The 18,507-nt window shown below is 48.1% G+C and overlaps 1 protein-coding gene across 1 annotated transcript in view; it reads left to right on the forward strand.

The window, feature by feature from the left end:
* zfhx3b (zinc finger homeobox 3b) overlaps nucleotides 1-18,507 on the forward strand; it is a 126,172-nt gene that overhangs the window by 94,344 nt on the left and 13,321 nt on the right. Inside the window, 3 exon segments of the mRNA XM_062548557.1 lie at nucleotides 1,348-1,455; nucleotides 13,024-13,232; nucleotides 13,909-14,109. Of these exon segments, the coding sequence (XP_062404541.1) occupies nucleotides 1,348-1,455; nucleotides 13,024-13,232; nucleotides 13,909-14,109 (518 nt within the window).

Raw genomic sequence — 18,507 nt, forward strand, 5'->3', positions numbered from 1 at the left:
TTCGGGGGGCTGTTGTTGCGCTCGTCGATACATCAATAGCCCACCTCATACAGACTGGCATGTGGAAGCGTTTTCAAAAGAACATTTAGGTACATTTGCTGTGAAATAGCTGACTTGTGTAATAACTGATAAGGCTTATTGACTGTAGCCTGGGTTTACTGTTGTCAAATCAATGTTGGTGCATGCTAGCCGCACTACTTTTAAACAAACTTAACAGGCAAAGGGAGCTCTTGGGGGGCACAGGGGGGAAATAAAAAGGATTGATGCCCATTTTATTATCTGGGTTTCAGCATCTTGCCTGTGTTACTTACAGATGGCGTTATCGGAGATCCATTGTTTGGAGTTCACTGCTTTTAGATGGCCAGATATATTGAACAGGGAGCTCTTAAGATGGTTACAGGGGAATTTTTACATTTGACTGAGCAAAATGAAATGAATTGTGGTCTGAGTTTAAAATATTTATACTTTTTTTTAAATCCTGCAATGCTGCATTACCCATGATGTAGAAGGTATCTTTTCACTGGTCAGCATCCCAGTAGCATGAAGCCCAAGACCACAGCAATGCATATGGAGAATTCTGGAGGTTTCTGGAGGGAGAACGAGAGAGAGCAAGAGAAAGAGAGAGAAGGAGAAAAGAGTGAGAGAGATACAGACAGAAAGAGAAATGAGAGGTAGCTCTCTCTGTTCAAACAAGCACATGGACAGATCTCTTTTTTTCCTGTCTGCATACTTCTGACCGCTTTGGAAAATGTGTGTATGTCTCTACCACATGTGTGTGGTTTTGTGCTGTTTTATGCCCATATTAAACAGAGGAAGCCATAAAGATATTTATGTCATGGACTTGCATAAAGGAAGAATTATATCTTTAGAGCTAGGGTTTATATTTATAAGTAAATCCACAACAACAACAGCAATCATAATAATAATGATGATGATAATAATAATAAGGATAATAATAGTGATAATAATAAAATAATTATAAATAACACATTACATTAGTTGTTATTTTTAGATGGTGCCTTTGTGTCTTTCCGATTCTACAGATAGAGATGAGAATGGTGCATTTTTTTTTATTTCTGTTTTCAAAGTTGCAATCAGAGAGCGAGATGGTGAGAGTGCGGTGCCGGTAATGAAGCCGCACATCGAGCACACACACACACACACACACACACACACACACACACAGCAGCTCCCGCCCCCTTTTGTCTCCTAACCTTGTAAATGCATGTCAGCGAATGTAATTGTTGTAAGCTCCTATAGAAAAAAACCGCCGCCGCCCCTTTAAGTGCTTCCACCAATTCTGATGGAGTGGTGATTTACATATCCCGTCCTCTCCTCCCCCTTCAGGAGAACTGAGTGAGGATGTGGAGGCTGCCAGTGAGATCACTACAGAGCAGGAGGACCAAACCAAAGACAGAGAGAGTGGGGGGGAGAAGGAGCTCACCAAAGGGACAGGTAAGGCCTCTCTCTTTACACCTCTCTTTAAAGAGGGTGGGGGGGGGGCAAGGGAGGGCAGGGGGGGTAAGGGGGCTGGCAAGGGGTGTGGACAGAATTTATTTAGGAGTGGTTATTTTAAACAGCAGGACAATATTCCAGAAAAGGATGTGCTTTGTTTTCATCTAACTGGACCTTTTTTTTTTTTACACAGTCTTCCTCAGAGCCCTTTATGTGTAACGTCTCTGATGTGAAATTTCCATGGATCAAACACAATTACGTTGCATTTTCCCCCCTTCTCTTGGCTCTGCAATCTGACTCATTAAATTTACTCTGACAAAGTAGGCCAAATTGCCTGATTTAGCTAATGTGGCCAAGTGACCAAAAGGGGATAAAAACAGAAGTTTTTTTTGTCCTCCATTGGCTTCTGTGAGCCCAGGCAGAGGGGCTCATGGGCAGTATAATTAGGGCCTGGTTTTGCCGTGCATGTGACCTGGCTGTGTTGATGCTGCTGTTGTGACTGCGGCAGACAGACAGAGGCGAACACCTCTGAAGAATGCTATTTGAGAGGGGGGTGTTCGCAGCAGCACGAGCCGGGAGGCAGCAGGTGCAGGTGTTGGGTTGCAGGGGCCGGGGGGGTGAGGGGGTGGGGAGGTGTGGCCTGGCCTGGTCAGGGAGGACTAAGTAAGTGTGTGTGTGTGTGTGTGTGTGTGTGTGTGTGCGCGCGTGCACGTGTATTGTGTAGGCTGTGCTGTGCTGCTGTAGTGGTGTGGGCAGTGGCACTCACACTAAACCAGGCCTGCGTGGGAAACCCCGGCCTGTGTAGGAGTGAGAGGTGCTCAGCACAGCAGAGAGAGAGAGAGAGAGAGAAAGAGAGAGAGAGCTGCCTCTGGTGCTAATGGAAGAGTGGAGTAGCCTACATGAAGCTCTCAGAGAACTTGTGGCGACTTACTCAGCTGCCTGCTACCCCCTATGGAATAACAATGAAGAAACCAAAGAAACATATGCAACATATTGGTTTAATAATTGTGTTATTCAATGTGTAACACTGTGTGTTAAATATAGGAGTATATGCAGCTGTTGCTGTGTTAGTGATGGTAGTATTGTCCATGGCGGTGGGTGGCTTCTTGTTAGAAGTTATAAAAATGAGTACACATTGCTAGGGGCAGGGGGTATAGACAGTCAAGGGGGGTTGTGGGGAAGTCCTGGGGGGATGAGAGACACCCCCCACCCCCTGCCCTCCCTACTGATGCCCCCTCCTCCAGCATCTCTTGTGTGAGGCTGTCTCTCTCTGTGTGTATGTGTGTGTGTGTGTGTGTGTGTGTGTGTGTGTGTGTGTGCGTGCGTGCAGCCCGGTGCTCAGCCACAGTCAGCCCAGCAGGCTGGCCTCTCCTGCCTGCAGCAGCCGTGGCTCCACACCCTCAGCCCGCATCTACACAACCCCCTCTGATCTGCCCAGCGGCAAACACTCGAAAGCAAGTCTCTCTCTCTCTCTCTCTCTCTCTCTCTCTCTCTCTCTCTCTCTCTCTCTCTCTCTCTCTCTCTCTCTCTCTCTCTCTCACTCTCTCTCACTCTCTCTCACATGCAAGGCTGTGTGTGTGTGTGTGTGTGTGTGTGTGTGTGCAGCAGGGAGAATGCTAGTGGGGTTTTCCAAAGGTGTAGTCTTGGTGGTGTTGTTGTGAGAGATGCACTGAGATTGTGTAGAATGCAGTGAGAGATATATATATGCTGCCACTGACATTCCTCTCCACTTAAAAAGTCCCCAAAACAATTCATAACTTTTTCACATAGCTTTGCAAATTTTTTTCAATTCTGAAAGCGCAGCATGAAGAAAAGTTCATTGGCATATTTGAAACCAATTTTTTTATGAAAAGAGAAAAAAAATGTCTTTGATATCTGAACTTTTAGTTGAAATGAAGCAGAGTTGTTTGTGTTCTTTGAAAGAGTGGCAGTCCTCTTTGATGGGAGAGGTAATGATATGCATGCCCGGCTGAAAATGGCTAAAAGTATATTTTAACACATCAAAATAAAGCACTTTAAAAAGCATTAAAATGAGCTGAGTGATTAATAATTCACTCGTACCTGTGGTGCACAGGAAGACGACTCCTCGCATTAGGATTCCTCTTCCTCTCCTTGCCCCCAACCCCCCTCCTTTTTTCTTTCTGTCTTTCTTTTTTTTTTTTTTTTTGAGAGGCATGAAATTTCATACACGAATATTCAATTCCTTTTCCTCCCCTCTGTCAGTCGCTAATCACCAAATAAGTGTGTTTCTGTGTTTTCACAAAGGGAAAAGATGTGCTTGCCTATGAAAAATTTACAGGCTCCCAGCAGCTTATTAGAAACGCTTAGTTAAAAATAGCATGTGCATTAGGGAGCCAGGTCTGGGGTGCTGTTTGATGTCTGCCGAAAAAGAAAAAGGAGAGAAGGAGAGGTGGGTTGGTGGTGGTGGTGGTGGAGGGTGGTGTTTGGGGAGGGCTAGGGTGGGGAAGTAGGGTGGACTGGATGGAGGGGCGGTGGTGCAGTTTGAACCTGGATGGCTGCGTTGGCATCTAACAGGAGTGTGTAACAACGAGAGCCCCCCCCCTTCTCTGGAACTCAACTGAGCACTGATCAGCAGTGGGCTTCCTGTGGATTGGCTGCTTCTTAACCTTGGCTAAAATGAGCATGAGAGAGAGAGAGAGAGGGGGGGGGGACGCTGCTGGTAAACAGAGGCACGCTTGTTTTGGCTGGGGACTCTCTGAGAGGGTGTGTGTCGGCAGACGGTCTGTCAGAGTGTGTGTGAGTGTGTTTGTGTTTTGAACTCTGTGTTAGCATGTGTGTGAAAGTGTGTGTGTGTGTGTGTGTGTGTGTGTGTGTGTGTTGCTCGTTGCATTGACGTACTGGAGCTAACCTGTTATTTAAAGGCATATCTAAAGGGATTTGAGTCGCGGCGTCTGAAGCCGCGCGGTTATTAAGGTCCGTCATTAGTGTTATTGAAGTTTCTTCTCTCCTCCTTGTCACGCCGCCGTTGGAACTCGCTTGTTGAGACGTTTGCTTCTTTCTAAATGACAGTCACTGTCAGGTAGAGCGCATTAGCCCGCCGCATGGAAGAAAGCAAGTCCTCCTATTTAAAGCTACTGTCAATCTCATCCCTCCCTTTTCATGTGCCTCTCTCTCCGCCGAGCCCGCCGTTTCATTACAGGCATTTAGAGAGACACGCGGCAGCCATGTTAATGCGTATGTGCTGGGCATGTCATCTGATGAAGGGCCCGGCTGCCACCACAGGGGCGGCGCCGCTGTGTTTTGTTTTCTTGGTGACATACTATAGTCAGACGTGCGGGGCTATACGATGCATATACATGTAAACACCTCCGCCCACGTACATGCGTGTGTGCACGTACACAAAGAGCCATGCTGGGAGATGAGGAGGGGGGGCGGGGGTGGGGGGGGGGATGGAGTGACAGAGAGAGACAGACAGACAGAGGAAGCAAAGAAGATGAGGCCTTTGTAATTATCTGCCAAGGGGACAGGAAAAAAGCGAGCGAACGAGAGGAAAGAGAGTGATATGACACACTTCCATGAGACGAGGCTGTACACAGTGAAATCATTACTTATTTAGACAATAAAATTATGTTGGCAGACGCTGCAATTTAGCCACCCTTCCAAATAAGCATTGCAAGGCTTGTTTCTAATGTCAAGCATAAAATATTCATAAAAGGTTAGCCTGGAGCCCTTTCTCCCCCGCACCCTGCGCCCGCTACACCTAGCTGAGGCAGCATTAGCCAAATAAGACGGCCCGCTTAGGACAGCCAGGGCTGCCTTTATTAAAGCAGAGGAGAGATGTAATAGAGCTCCCTAGTGCAGGAGAGAAGGAGCACAGAGAGGAGGAGGCAGAGGAGGAGGAGAGAGGAAGAGAGATGAGGAGGTGAATCAGACAAAGAGAGGGACACTCAGAGAGAGGGAAAGGGAGGGAGAAAGGCAGAGAGAGAGAGGGATTGTTAATACACTTAAGGGCTTGGAGGAACGGCCACAATATGATTTGACATGTTTAACATAAATGTATAGGGAGGGCTGGTATTGAGGTGGTCTGTATGGAAGGAGGGGGTTGCAGTCCTCAGCAATTGAGGGTTATGAATAATTCCTCTCATCTCCCCCCACACCCACCCTTTCTCCTGACTTTCACATTACAGGAGCCGGCGTGAGGGAGGAGAAAATAATATCACAGCACAGGTCAGCCGCATTCTGACACCATCAGAGTACCCTGCCAAATTGGTCCCATCTTTTCTCCCTTATATATTTACTTAAACGTATGAGGCCCCGTGATTGGATGAGCAGGGGAAGGAATTGCTTGTGTGTGTGTGTGTGTGTGTGTGTGTGTGTGTGTGTCCACACATGTGTCTCTGCATGTGTTTGGGTGCGTGTGTGTGTGTTTGTGTTGATGAAGGGCGAAGAGATCTGGCTTCCTCTCACATGCTCTTATTGCCAAGTGTACATCGACACCCCCTGGATGCAGAGGCCTGATACTGCAGTCCAGGCTTCATGTTGAAAGCATGTGTTTTTATATTTGCATTGTCCATCTGCCGTTTCACTCGAGACAATTTCATGGATCTGGAAGATTTTAGGCGCACGGTCGCTTATTGTGCCAAAACCGTTTGTTAGTTAGTAGTCACATATGTCAGTTTTCTGGGTTAGCTCCAGCAGTAATAACTACCAGATCAGAAGTATATTTTGTACTTCATTTTCTGCTTTTCTGGGTAATGGGTATTTTGTGGTATTGCAGTTGAAACAGAAGAGAAGAGAATCCTCCCAGCGCACGCATTACAGTTCTGTGGGCACTGTTTACATCCCCGCTGCTTGAGACGCGGCCATCTTTGCATATTCATAGCATGTCCTTTGAACGGTTGTCATCCTTTAAATTAAAAATTATTTTTTTGTCTTTGAGGATAATGGCTCATAAATTGTCCTTGTTTGCGAGTCAACTCCCTGAAAGAGCACTGTTTATGAGTTCTCACTGGCCATATTCTAATGAGCAGGCAGTCCGGGGTGTGTCTGTGTGTGTGTGGGTGGGTGGGTGTGTGTCTGTGTGTGTAGCGTGGGGGATGCCCTCTGAAGGTGATCGAGGTTGCTGCCTCTCTCACACTGGCGTGATTAATAATGTGTCCACTAATTAATATCTCCTTTTAATTTCTTCATTTTAAATTTGTCTTTGTTGCAGCCATGCCTGTAGGCCTCTCTCTCTCTCTCTCTCCCTCCTGCCACGCACACACACACACACACACACACACGCCAGCCAGGCAGGCAGGCGGCCACAGCCACACGGTGGAGGTGGATTTTCATTTAATAAAGGGTTATACACCAAGGATACCCAGATATGATGAGCTGCCGGTTTGGCACAAGGCTTTGGTTGTAATTTTCTTTATTTGAAATTAATTGATGCAGAGTAATTACCTGAGAAATATGAGGTGAAATGGAATATAGCCCACTGTCGCTCAGGGCTTCAACATGGCCTGTAGATTAAAAAGACGGCTTCAAAAAAAAAAAAAAAAAAATGAGGAGGAGGAGGAGGAGAGGGAGGTGTGGAGAGAAAGATAATATTCAGTTATTGTTAGCAAACGTATTAAAAGTGAATGACTTTTTAGCACCGGGGAGTTGAACCTGCTTTTCCATATTAATGGTTAAATTGCTGAGGGACCGGGGGCAGGTTCTCACCCGCGTGTCAGGAGGGGAGTGAGAGACGGTGTCGCGTCACGACGCCCTCCAACGGGCCAATGGCATGCGAAGGAGGGAGAGGTGATGATGAGTCTGGATATGGGAGCGAGGTGGACACGCCAGGGTCTGTGTTTACCAGGAAGCGGCAGCGCAGGACGTGATTGGGCAGATTGGGCGTTCCACAGCTGGAGGCGGCCGGATTCTAAGGCCAGCGGGGGTGTTTTGGAATCTGTAGGACATCTCGGGGTGATGCCTGCGTGCTGCTGACCAGCTGGTTGAGCGTTGGTTTTTTTTCCCCCCAAGGTCCTTTGGGGCGATGCCTCTGGAGTGGCACTCCACTGACGGCCGAAGCATACGCACGCCCTCACCTCTGATACCAGGGGAAATCTTTTTTTTTTCTTATACTTTGGCCCCATCTTTTCCCCCTCCTCATTTTCCTCCCCTTCTACCCTCATCAGCACACACAGAGTCTGGGTAGCGGGCCTGCTCTCAGAATATCCCTTCCCAAGGACAGCAGCGGTAACGACACGGTGGCAGCTGGGATTGCATTCCTGGAAGATCTCAGTGCTGGAGGAGCTGTTGTGTTAACACCGGGGCCGGCTTGCGTCGCTTAGTCATTCCAGCTGCCTTCTCTTTTTTCCCCTCCGCCCGTCCGTCCCGGCCCTCCTTGCTCCCGACACCCCCCCCTCCGCAAACCCAACAAGCCCCCCTGATTGCCCCAGAGCCCCCGCAGCCCTGCGCTGCCAACCCCAGAGCAGGCGGACTAGTGCAGCAGGCCCGGCCCGCTGGAGGTGAGAGAAGGTGCCAAAGTCCAATTCACTTACGGGACTCGACAGCACAAAGGCCCTCGGTTTACCGAAAAGAGCCATGAATTAATAATCACCTAATTGACTTTTAAGATGTTTCCCCCTCCTCTTCCTCCTCCTCTCCTCTTCCCTGCCGTCTGGCCGCCTTTTGTACAGCGAGATGAAAGGCCCGGGCCGTCTCGTGTGTCTGAGTGAGTTTTATGCGGCGAGAGGCTGCTCAGGAGATGAAGGGTCAGCAGAAGACTGTCCTCCTTCATACAGTGGTCATGGGAACATCTTTAACGTAATAGAGACAAGCCCATTAGAGCTGGAGCTTGGATCTGAAGGACGTAGCCTGGACGGTTGCTTGGATCATTTTTCTTTGATGTAAGAGTTTAATAGGCATTGTTGGTGGGGCGAGAGAAATTAAAACCATGAATGCCCCAAATCCTTTTGAAACCATTCTGCGTGAGTGGCATTTTGGACCTGAACGTCTTTGTCACCACTTTGCGGCGTCTGTTATATTTCCTGAAGGGCAGTCCTGAGTCCTGACAGGCACTGGTGTTTGTCACAGCCTCTGTCATCGATGTCACCTTTGTGATCCCCGTGAAGTCACGGAGCCATTCGCTGCTAATCTTCTCGCTCTGTGCTGAGCCGTGTGCACACACACACACACACACACACACACACACACACACACACACACACACACACAAACATACACACACACACACACACACACTCAAAACACACCACATGCCCCAGAAGGCCTGGGTGTTTCTATCAGAAGCCAGTGTTCTGGTCATGGTCTGTTTCAATAGATCTCTGATGCAGGTCCATGTTCCATTGCCAACCCAAGCATGCCACATTTAGACCGTGTATACATACACACACACACACACACACACATTCAGTTTTTCTCTCTGTACTCCCTCTCGTTCCAGTATGTTTTCGGCTTCGGTCAGTGGTAACGATGGTGGCTGTGATGGCGTTGTTCTTTCTTCTTCTCTCACTTCATCTCAGCCCTCATGACAACAACAGCCAAAACAAGAACAGGACACGCTAGCTGGACACTTTCGTCACAGGCATTGTGGCAGAAGCGGGGTTTTGTATTTCGGCCGGTGGCTGTTTAAAGCCACTGATTGATCAGATTTATGAAGTCCTAACAGGGCGTGACAAGGTGAGCTAGCCCCCCCCCCCACCCCCCCACGGAGCACGCCCAACCTTCCCCTGGTCTCAGGCAGGTAGCAGCCCACTGGCTCTTACTGGTCTCTGGAGAGGCATTTGTAGGCTGCCCTTTAAACCCCACTGCTACATTAGTTCAGCTGATAGATGAATACGGTTCACTTGCATGGCTTTTCGGAGCCTCTGTTCGATGCCATTTTAATGTGTTTGGGTTTAAAGTGGTAGCAATGGCCGAGAATAAAAGTTTCATGTGAGCCTAATCCTCGACTGAAGGCTTCTTAAACACTCCATATTAGAGAAGCAGTCTGGCACGGGGCAGGACAGCCGGCTCCCCAGCATATGCTGCCCATTAGCGTCTCCCGATAGAGGACACCAGACTCATTTTACGCTTTTGTTTTGGCATTTGCTGCTGCTGCTGCTGCTGCTGCACTCTCAGGCTCAGACGGCGGCCTCCGCTTCCAAGCGCTGGGCCCAGGCCTGCACACTTCCCCTCCTGCAGCCGCCGTCGCCGCTTTAGTTCCAGCTGTTTGTCTGCTTTCAAACGGCTGCCCAACCTGTCCACATATGTGCAGTTTTATGGGAGTCTGTGCGTGTGTGTGTACGTGAGTGTGAGTGTGTGTGTGTGTGTGTGTGTGTGTGTAGGGGAAAGGAAAAGAGAGAGAGGATTTGCACCCCTGTCTTTGAGCAGATACAGACATGTCCAAGATCTTAGGGCAGACAAGCAGTTAAGTCTAAAAGGCATTGGCAGAGGTGGACATAGAACAAATAGCACATGTCGAGGAAAGTCATGAGGTCCTCCTTCCAGCCCAAAAGGGAGGAGGGTGGAGAGAGAGCGAGAGAGCGAGAGCGTAAGAGAGAGCGAGATAGAGAGGCAGATTGAGAAGAAGACGGGGGGAACAGTGGAAAGGAAGAAGCGGTCTTCTGGAAGCGGGCAGCGCTGCTAGCTGGCGGAGGAGTCTCAGTGCAGCGGTGGTGGCGGTGGTGGTGGAGGAGGAAGTGGCCAGGACAGTCAGAGAGGTTAATGTGACAGAATGGGAGGTTCCTTTGTTTAACATTTCCTTTGTTTATTGGTGGAGATGTGTAATGGGATTGGCCCTGACTGGAGCCTAATTGGGCTTGGCCAGCTGATCCCGGAGTTTCCGTGAGATCCAGCAAGCTGCTCCCAACCAAAGCAGTGCAGGCCCCCAACCCCACCGCCGACACCTCCACCACCTCCACCCAGCCAGCCACCCACCCACTGGGCAATCAGCTCAGCTGCCTCCATCTTGATTGGAGGTGACATTTTAATGTCTAGAGCAGTGGGATGGTCAGCCCTGCTTAACCTGACCCCCTCTGCCCAAGCCTCTCGCACCCCCACTCTCTCCCTACACACACACCCTCACACACACACACACCTACAGGAACATTCGCACAAACTCACACACACAAACCACACACACTCACTACCCCTGCTCTCAATTTGCCCTTGCAGGACTGTACGAATCAGGCCAAATTTAACTCTTTATGTCCTCGTTAAGGGCTCGGCTGGCAGTGGGTGCTTCTTGAGTTTCACAGTGAATTCTTTCCGCTGGCGGCGCGCCGGGTCGGGGGGCTGCCCCGCTCAACCCCCCAGCACTGGCTCCGGGTGGATTTAGCTCCTTTACGAGCGTTGGCTTAGCTGAGTATTTTTACTCGGCTGCTATGCCTTTCTGCTCGCCGCTTCTGTTTAGTTTAGTGCTCTCTTCCTCTCTGGCTATCTCTTTCTCTCTCTCTTTCTCTTACTCTATCTCTCTCTCTCTCTCTGGCTCTCTGAATGCGCAGTGTAGCCGATGCACACTGTTTAGCCAGGCATCAAGCCTTCTGTTTCGTTTTCTTCTTCTTCTTCTCCTTCTCTGTCTATCTCTTACTCTTTCTCTCTCCCTCTCTCTCTCCCTCCATCGCTCGCTCTCTCTCTCTCTGGCTTTCTGAATAGGCGGCGTGGCCAATTCGCCCCTGGATAGGCAGGCGTGGAGCGGCCCGTTGTTTGGCTGGATGCAGTGGGGCTGGCGCGCCGAGCGCATTGTGAAGCCTGGTGCAGGTGGCATTAGCGGGGATTAGCCGTGTGAAATGTGCTGCTAGCTAGCGGAGCACATTTGAGACGGCAGCAGCGCCAGTGATTATCACAAAGGGGGGATTCCTTTCTAAGATGTGCGCGGGGGCACCTGACAATTACCCGTCTCTCTCTCTCTCTCTCTCTCTCGGTACCTCCTGCATACACTGCCTGCTTTTTCTACCACCAGCCCATTCTGCAGCTCTGCTATTTTCAGTCAGCAGTATATGAACAGCAATTTTACCTTGTGTAGACTAATGGATGATGTGTGTGATGTGTTCACTCCTCTCCTTGAGTTACTCGCGAGGTGACTTTTTGTGTAATTCTACACTAGCAATTACTGGCCTTGAGATAAGCATCTTACATGCTACGCATGTTTAGTTCCTGCTTTCCATTTGCTTTCCATCACATCTTTCCAAGTGGCCATTTGTAGTGAGTAGTTCTATTCAAAGCCATTTTCAACTAGTTTATGCACTCCTTGGGAATTTAAGCCTATGCCTTTGGTCTAGCGAGCACCTTACTGGGCCAGCAAAAACTTTCACAATTTACAATTTTTAACTTTAAACCTGAGACTGAACTACTGAATGGTATCTCACTTTGCCTTAGGGAGACATCATACTCAGTTAAAGGATTTGGTCTAGTGTTGCGTGTGTTGAGAATGAGACCAATCCAGATAGGAAACAGACCAGAGGATAGGCAGATATTGGCCTCTCCATCCAAACCCCGGGAACGTTCTGCTCGGCCCCAACCTAAGAGACCTCTTGCAGGCAGATTAGCTGGTTACAGAATTCCAATTAAGTTGTGGGTAGCTCTGGTGCTCGCTGGCGAGGGGGGCGGCGGTGGGCCAGGCACAAAGAGCGCACGGATTTACCTGCGCAGGGTCAAGCTGTAGGTCAGCGATAGCAGCAGGATTTCAGGGGATCCTGCGCCGGCAGCTCCTCCAAAGCCCCCCTGTCCTGCGCGGCCCCTGCCAAATCACAGCGCTCGCCTCGGCTGCCCCGCTCCCACACAGCCCCCGGAATCAAAGGGCTCACAATCTCACCTGCTTTTAATTGCTCGGAGCGGAGTAAAATGGGCTCCCGGTGAAGCCCCGGCTCCGCCGGCGCAGTTGCTCATTTCTATGTGGAACTCGCCAGTTCATGCTGCCCTTTCTCTCCTGTCACAATGTGTATCAGTTGCACGACTACGGACAAGAATAATATATGTTGAAGCATACCTGAATTTAAATTAAGCATGTTTGAATAACTTCTTGTGCCATGTAATTATATATATATATATATATATACACAAATGTACATATTCCTTTGAAGTCAAAGAAGAAAATAGGGTCAGGGCTGAAGCACGGGCTCTGGAGTGATGGGCCTCTTTTAGATAAATGTTGTCTGATCAGACATGTCATGGGTATGATGGGCTCCTCACAAGTCCCCTGGATTCCTCCACGAAAGCTCCCGCTTCAAACGCTGATGCCAAGCAGAAGCCAGAGCAACCTGACGTGGCAAACTAACGTTTTGATTAGACGTCTCTGCCGGTGTCTGATGTCCTTAACCATCCAACATCTGCAGCGACAGCCCGTCACGGCACTCTGAGTGCCTGTCTCCTGGGTTGGCAGGGGAGGGGACTCGGAAACGGTGGTGGCAGTTTGCACAGGAGGGCCCCGTCTCCTCTCCCAAGCTCCCCTCTTCCCCAAACTCTGTTAAATATGCCTCTGTCACCGCTAGGGAAAGACATCCGTAAGCCCTTTATCCAGCCTTTGTATTGATTGATTAGTGTGGTCTTTAGAGTATCTCTGGCCCTGCCCTGTCTTAACTGAGTGTGTGTTTTCTCTCTCTCTCTCTCTCTCTCTGTGTGTTTGTGTGGGTACAGCAGCAGCAGCAGCAGCAGCAGCAGCGGCAGCATCGGCGGCAGCAGCATCAGCAGCAGCCTCATCCGTGGCCACATCCAGCCAGTCCGAGAGGGAGCGGTCGGAGTCCCCGGCCCCCTCCAAGCGTCCGTCCTCGAGGTCCGGGGCGGCCGCTGAGAGCCCCCTGTCCTCCAAGCGTCCCAGGACGGCCGACAAGAGCGCTGGAGAGCAGGTGAGAGGAGTTGTCCATTCGCGCCGCCGGTCCGCACGGCACACACGAGTCTGACGCTAGTCCGCAGCGTCAGGGATGAATCAGTCACCGAGCGCTGCCAGAGCCCATTTAAACACATTTGATTTGTGATTTGTCAGTCTAGTCTCTGGCGTTGGCCTTCGCCTGTATTGCCAGGGTGCGTTATGAAAGCCTCATCCTGGAAAATTAATTACTGCCGAGGTTAAAAGAAAAAAAAACTCTTCAGCATTTTCTGAAGTTCAGTAAATCTGGACTCTCTTGCATTATGCAAACAGTGTGTTTTTCATCTGAAGATTATTTTCTCCTTTTTTCCACACTTGCATCGCTAATTGCGCAAAAAGGTAGAAAATCAATACGATATTTGACAGCTGAGAGGCCTTTGAAGTGCCTGCCAGGATTTTCTGCCACTCACGGTTACTCACCGTTCCCTGTTCAGACGAGAGCTCCTCCAAAGAGGAGAAGAGTCCCCACGTCTCCGTGGATTGCACTTTTCTTCTCCATCACTCTAAACAAACCCTCTCTGTCTTCCCCCTGTCATTCACTCTTCCCACCACTTTTGCATCCTCTCATCAATCCATCATACTCCTCCATCTTCATCCATCAATCATCCATCCATCCATCCCTGTTACCCCTCCCTTCCTCTTCCCCCCTGCTGCAGATGTACCAGTGCCCCTACTGCAAGTTCACCAACACTGACCTGAACCGGCTCAGGATGCACGTGATGACGCAGCACTCCGTCCAGCCCATGTTCCGCTGCCCGCTCTGCCAAGACATGCTCAACAACAAGGTCCACCTGCAGTTCCACCTCACGCACCTGCATAGCGTGGCACCTGACTGCGTGGACAAGCTCATCTCCACTGTGAGTGTGCACATGTGTATCTCTATCTGTCAGTTAGAGTGTGTGTGTGTGTGTGTGTGTGTGTGTGTGTGTGGTTGTGTATGTATGTTTGTTTATTTGTCTTTGGATTTATTTCTATGATAAGTTTAAAAAAGTTTTTTAACAAATTCTTTAACTTCTGCAATTAGCATTGCATGTAGCCAACTTTAGGTCAGAGAGCCAGCCAGTTATTCTTACACAACCCATATTCTGTTCGTATTAAGTTATTTTCACGCATAGTTTATTATACAACAGCATACGGCTTATATGTTGACATTGCTCATAGCACACAAATCTGTTACTCTGAGCGTGCTGTAAAATGGCCCTCAGGCTTTTCTCGATTCTCACTGGAATGCTCTCGCCTGCCAATTTTGCCATCTGTTGAAGTGTTGAACCCAGTTTTTACACCTACGAGACCATGTAGGTTGTGGGCTCGATGTTATTATTGTATGGAGCTTTTTGCTCTTGACCTCCCGATGCGGAGACAAAGACCTGTGCGAGGGCACGATTACATGACATCTCTCCACCACGGGGGCTTTCAGGCGTCACACAATGACGGAGCAAATGTCACGGCTCCCGGCTTCAGTGTCGGTCGACCCGGCGCTCTGGCTATTGTCGCCGAGCCCACACACTGTTAATAGAATCTTTTTTGTGGCGTCGGTGTGTCTTTTTAGCTGTGTCGTTTTTTCCAACGTAGCTAATTGAGAGACGAGTGGAGAATACAGTGAGGCCTATTGGTTGTTCAGTTATTCATGCAAGCCATACTGACTCCATAGGCCAGCGCACGGCACGGCGCGCAAGGCTGTTTCCTCCGTTCGGATGTGGCACAGTTGTGGCCATGCCAAGGACCAGTGTGGGACATGGCAGAGCCTATTTGCTCGCTCCACAGGGATGAGTCACTCACTGTCTCTCTCTTTCTCTCTCTCTCTCTTTCTCTCTCACTCTCTCTCTCTCTCTTTATCTCTTTCTCTTCCTTTCTGTCTCTCTTTCTCTCTCTCCCTCCCTCCCGCACTCTTACTCACTCCGCCTGAGCGTAATGAAGGTTGTCTCTCCCGTCTCCTTCTCTCTAATTGATGACATTTGAGGCTTAATCAAAACACAAAGGAAACTGTTAATTGTGAAATGGCCCCTGGGCGTCCTGTTGACTCACTTGAAGTCGGATATTATGGGGTGGGGTGACTGAGGGGGGTTGATTCTGTAGTGATCCTCGACTCAGGCATTGTCTTGACATGCCCACTGCCAACGAGCCTTTCCCTCCGTTTCATTATGTTATCACAGTCGATTGAGGAAGTGAAAGAACACGCAGCAGAGAGAAAGAGAGAAGAAGAGAGAGAAAAAAAACCCTAATGGGTGATTCTGTTGTGCGCCCCACGAACAGCTCCTCTCCCGCTCTCCTTTCATTTCTCTCTAGTGTGCTTTGACATTCTCCGTCTGCTTGTGATACTCCAGTGCTACTCAAAACAAAGGCTTTTATTATTATTAATATATTCAGGTAACTGTGACACAGATGAATTGAAATTTAATGAGTGGATCTTTTTTTTCTCTCTCTCCCCCTCTGTTAATGACATGCAAGTCGAGGCAATGCAAATATTATTATTCACTATTTTTTAATCTAACTTGCCAACCTGAGGTCTCAAGTGACTTTCGAGAGCCATATTGCCGTAAGGCTAAGAGCTTGAGGGGGGAGAGAGAGAGCGCTAGAGAGAGAGAAAAGCACCATCCTGAATTTGCCCCCCCCCCCTCCTCCCCTCCCCTCCCCTCGCCCCCTTACACTCAATCCTGGAGGTCCTCAAAGCTTCAGTGTGTCTCAGTGACGTGTTGTCTCAGCATGGGAATGCACTGTGGGGATTGAGGTTGCATCAGTAAAAATGTAAGAAAAGTTATTAAAAAAAAAAAAAAAAAAGCTCCAGAGATATAGTCTGTGAAGTGCCTCTCCCAGACTGATTAACACTGGGAATGAAGAGCGCATTCAAAGAGGAGCGGGAAATATTCTCATCGTTGTCAAGACATGTCGGAGGGGGACATTCTTTCATATTAAGAAGTAACACTTACATCATCCCTCTTTAAGTCGCCTGACTTCATTACTAAAATCCCTCGGTATTGGGGCCCTTTTTCATCCCACATGCCCCCCCCCATTCCACCCCCCACCCCCCAGAGAGAATTTACTTGATTTCAAGTCAGTCAGAGGAGGCCATCTATGAAAACTGTAGCTCTTGTTTCACTATTTCCAACCAGTTCTAGGGATAAGGAGGAAAATGTTTGTTATTTTTTTTTTTAACTTTAAGCGCTGAATGGCTTACTGGGCCATCCCTTAGGGTAATAGTGTCGCTAACTCCAGTGAGGCCATCTCTCTGTCCCTGCTAGCAAATGGCGAGCACATTAGCTGTAGAGGCAGTCGTATATTTTCTTTTATAGAGATGATAATGTGCTGGGTATCTTGAAGAGGAGCGGGATAGAAACATACTTAATGTAATGCACATTAAAGCTGGCACCTATTTTTTTCTGCCTCCGTTACACGGACTAGATTTGATCGGTACCATACCCCTCTTACTTGTCCTGCCGATGATCCCTAATGAATTCCGCAATAGGTGACTTTTATTTCTTGCAGACTATGCATAAAGATGCACACTTTAGATATAAATGCACATCCTTCCTCAATCTCTGTATCCTACTCTCTCTCTCTTTCTCCTCCTCTCTCTCTTTCTGTCTCTCTCAGCTACCACTATGTCTCATTTTCTGTCTGTCTAAGATAGAGGTAATGAAAATAATTGTGCTTCATTAATTCTGAGTCTGGCTAGATGATAGCCATTTGGAGCTATGTTTGCCAATTAGCCGGTCCAAATTAAAAGTGACCTTGGGATACTCTTAGTGCTTGCTTCTCCTTGCCTAATGAAGCAGTTGTCTAGAAACAGTCCACTTTGTAATGTAAATCACTGGCGTGATTTGTTTTTGTAACTCGCCAAGCTGGTCATACTAATTTTTCTGCTTCTACTTTGGAGGAGATTGTGAAAGGTTGTAAAAAAATTATATGAATATGAAATTTATTTCTGTGTATTTCTAATTAAACTAATTGCACGCTGATGGACAAGAAAATCCTGTCTCATCCACTTAACCCTCAATAGTAGTGACTGGCTGTGGCATGGAGGAACTGCAGTTCTCTCAGGGTCCTTCTGAGGCTGACAAAATCATTCTGGGGCATGCTTTGCTTGGAGACCTTTTCTCTGATACACATGTAGAGAACAGCGCTCCTGGCTCACATTTAAAAAGACTCCGACTCCGAGCCACTGATTCAAACACTGAACCATAATGCTGGCAATACAGCTGTTTATTAGGCTCAGTTTTACAGATGTGTTTTTGGTTATTATGACAATTTGAGGTTTATTTAAAGGATTGAGGATTATTTTTATTATTGTCAGAATACAGTATGGCCATAGTATTTTACAATAGGTTGAGGGTGGTGGTGGTGGGCGATCGAAGGATATTCAAATGATTGGCTCTGATGTTTAGGGTAGTTTAGGCACAAGAGTATCCCGGTAAGAGGGAGAAAGGGAAGGAGAGGGAGAAAAATGGAGGAATAGAAAGGGCAGTAGCTGTTAGGGTGGGGTCTTTGAATTGAAATGCTGTGTGGGGAGTGAAGATGATTATTCTGTTTGGGGAGTTAATTGAAAGAAGGTGAAGCCGGCAGTGCCTCATCTTGCAGACTCTTCCAATCTCAATCACTGATTATTGTTAAATAGGGGCCGCTTAATGAGTGCATTTGATGAATTGTTGTGTTTTTTTTTCCAAGAGAGAGAGAGAGAGAGAGAGAGAGAGAGAGAGAGGGAGAGATTGAGGAGCTCAGGGGAACATAGGAGTACACATGAGGTGGGGGGTTGCCAGGATAGAGGGAAAGCTCCTGTCATTCACACATGATTGACTTCAACCTTTTGAGAGCACAGGAAACCTGGCTGCACTTGTGCCCTTTTTAATCAATATTCATTGCTTCTTGAAATGGTCTAATTAAAAATACTGCAAGAAAGATTGAAGTAGAGTAAAGAATCAAATGCAAATGCATTTTTTACCATTCACAGTATCATTTGTTCACACATTCAGAGGTGCACATATGCAAATACATTTTATTCATTATTTGTCAGTTGCTACAGTCTTTCATTGGGCGAGGTGTATGAACATTGCACAGTCAGAAGGAGATCAGCGTATGCTATGCAACAGACCGGCATCTCCGCTCAGTACTCTCATCTATTGAAATGGAATGCACTTTTTTACAAGGAGGGAGAATTATTTAATTAGGCAACCTAATAAGCTTTACACTTGGCTAAGGTGGGCCTTTTCTGCCCATCCCACTAATTGGCTGCAGCAGAACTTTCCAGGCACATGACAAAA

Source organism: Sardina pilchardus, chromosome 11 (genome assembly GCF_963854185.1).
Source record: "Sardina pilchardus chromosome 11, fSarPil1.1, whole genome shotgun sequence".
Classification (NCBI taxonomy): Eukaryota; Metazoa; Chordata; class Actinopteri; order Clupeiformes; family Clupeidae; genus Sardina; species Sardina pilchardus.